At 33.8% G+C, this 2,703-nt stretch overlaps 1 protein-coding gene across 1 annotated transcript in view; it reads left to right on the top strand.

Moving 5' to 3' along the window:
• Positions 1-2,703, top strand: part of NPHP3 (nephronophthisis 3 (adolescent)) — a 46,107-nt gene that overhangs the window by 3,872 nt on the left and 39,532 nt on the right. Inside the window, exons 3-4 of the mRNA XM_012663338.1 lie at positions 877-1,029; positions 2,392-2,525. Of these exons, the coding sequence (XP_012518792.1) occupies positions 877-1,029; positions 2,392-2,525 (287 nt within the window). The remainder of the gene's footprint in view (positions 1-876; positions 1,030-2,391; positions 2,526-2,703) is intronic.

The raw sequence follows: 2,703 nt of genomic DNA, 5'->3' as shown, positions 1-2,703 counted from the left end.
AAAAGGAGTGATTCTTACTGGCCAAGAGTGACTGAGAAAATGCTGTTATGCCCCAACATTAGTCTTAGTGGTTATTTCAGTATTGAAATGTCCAAATGTACAGTGTTTCAAAACTATTGTAGTTGTCTTGGCAAGTTAACAGAAACATCTTAAATTCCTTTCTAGGTCTTTTTTCTTCATATTTTGATTTAAAACATGAAGGAAGAATACTTGAGGAAATGTCACCCATTTGAGAGTGAAAGAGCTACAGATAATAAACTCAGTTTATCTAGAGATTTAGCTCAAATCGCACTTTACTTATAGCTAGTCAAGGATGCCATGTGGATATGCTGGCAAATATAATTTATTAGAAAATCATTAACATGTTCATAAGTAGATATTGATTCAGACATTAATTTTGTTGCTCTGGGAGGTTAAGAAGGACGTACTCCCTGCTGCAAAGAGCTTGCATGCTAATGAATTAAGAATATTAATTACTAGTGTGCTAATAACAGTCTGCCTTTGAAGTTCTTTCCTTCATATTTTAATTGATACCTAAGTTGTACAGTTAAAAAATCATTTTTAGAATATTTTTGTGGGGTGTTCTTAACTGCCCTTTTATTGTAATTCCTTTGTTTATTGTATTCTTATTTCTTTTTATTTTTCTCTTTTTAATCCCTTATTTGGATTTGAGATGATAACCAGAATTATGTTAACCACCACCTTATAACTTTACCAAAAGCCAGTGGCAGAGTACTTTCCAAATTGTTTGAATGTTTATTGTATTTATATATTATAGTACTTTTTAAAATTGAAAATCACATTCAATATGTGTGATAAATTTTTGAATATTCAGTAATTTAGTTTTCATGAGATAAAAATCTCTTGCTTCAACAGCTGCTGGAACCCAATGTGAATATTGGACTGGCGGGGCCTTGGGAAGTGAGCCTTCCATAGGGAGTATGATCCAGCTTCAGCAGTCCTTCAGGGGCCCTGAGTTTGCCCATAGTTCTATAGATGTGGAAGGACCCTTTGCAAACGTCAACAGAGGTAACGTATGCCATTTACCAATTACTTGCCTAGTGGTGGTGACTATTCATGTTCTATAATCTTATGCTAGGAGAACTACTGTCAGCCGAGCATGAAATTTATATTTTCGATGCCTTCCATTGACAAACCGTCATGTAGTAGAGCTATAACTAACCAGGGATGGTGAGGTTACATAATTCATATTGGGATCAGACAGTGCTCCGATCAGCCTTGCCAAAACCAGGTTCTGGTAACTGTGCTTCTGGTCTAAATTCTCAGTATTTTAGTTGAGCAGCAAGAGTGTAATGTAGATTAACTGAGAAACAGTAGGTTATAGTCTTTCCCTCTGCTTTGATGGCATTGAAGGTAAGATAGAGCAGACAATAGAGCAAAATACAAAAAGCCCTGTTAGGTAGTGTAGTACAGTCGGGCCCCTACGTATCTGTGAGTTCCCTATATGCAGATTCAACCAACCGTTGAGCAGAAATACGTGGGAAAAAAAAAAAACGATAAAAAATAACAATACAACAAAAATAATACAAGTAAAAATTACCAGAATAACAACTATTTACATAGCATTTACATTGTTTTAGGTATTACAAGTAATCTAGAAAAGTTTAAAGTATATGGGAGGATGTGTGTTGATTATATGCAAATACTACACCATTTTGTATAAGGCACTTGAGCGTCTATAGATTTTGGTATAGGAGATAGGTTATCCAGGATATGGAGAGATGACTACGTTCTTAGTCAAAAGAATATTTTCATTATACAACCTGGTGTCCAAAACAGCTCTAAGATTCTGTCCAGAATTTCAATATCAGTATAGACCTAAGAAGTTATAAGTAGTTCTCTTTTTTCTTAAAACTATAAAATTATTTCTCTATTAGCAAAATAAAAATCATTTTTAAATTGTACTTTTTGGACTAGCCACGTATGCCTTAAAATTTTTATTCTCACTAAATATAGCTACTGTAAGACTACTTTTCATTTTATGCCATTCTTGAACTTTCTTTTTGACTTAATATATTTCAAAAATAATAAGAAGGTAAAACTATAGGTCAGCCCGGAAATGTAGGCTCCCTCAAGTAGCAAACTTATTAAAAAGCTTATGTAAAATGGTTCCGTGACATTTCACTGGAACCACTGGTACCCTAGGGAAGACCACTGGCCACACTTACTGCTTTAAGTCCCAGGGTAGAAATTGAGATTAGAAAATGAATTGCCTTTTAATATGTTATTCTAGAAGGCATGTGGGTATTAACATGTGAAATCACATTCCATTCTATGATGCCTGTTATGTTTTTTCAGACTTTTTTGAAGTCATCGTCAAATGTGTTTCCTGATAATTTTTCACGAACTTACGAGAAATTTTATTTTCAGATGACTGGGATATTGCTGTAGCTAGTTTATTACAAGTCACTCCCTTGTTTTCACATTCTCTTTGGAGTAACACTGTCAGATGTTACCTCATTTATACCGATGAAACTGAGCCTGAAATGGATCTTTTCCTTAAGGTGAGAATATTTGTGAAGTCTATATTTACCAATTTAAAATACACGTTAATATTATAGTCTATTTATGGTACTACTATATCTAAAGCAAGTAATTTACCATCTACTAGACTATATATGTCTTAAAAAACAGAAAGCATCTGGGGCTTTACCTTATGAGAAAATCATGTTCAGTATTATA

The sequence above is a fragment of the Propithecus coquereli genome, unplaced genomic scaffold, assembly GCF_000956105.1.
Source record: "Propithecus coquereli isolate 6110/MARCELLA unplaced genomic scaffold, Pcoq_1.0 Scaffold12, whole genome shotgun sequence".
Taxonomy (NCBI): Eukaryota; Metazoa; Chordata; class Mammalia; order Primates; family Indriidae; genus Propithecus; species Propithecus coquereli.
The sequence above is the reverse complement of the archived record's forward strand: the minus strand, read 5'-3'. Positions and strand labels throughout refer to the sequence as shown.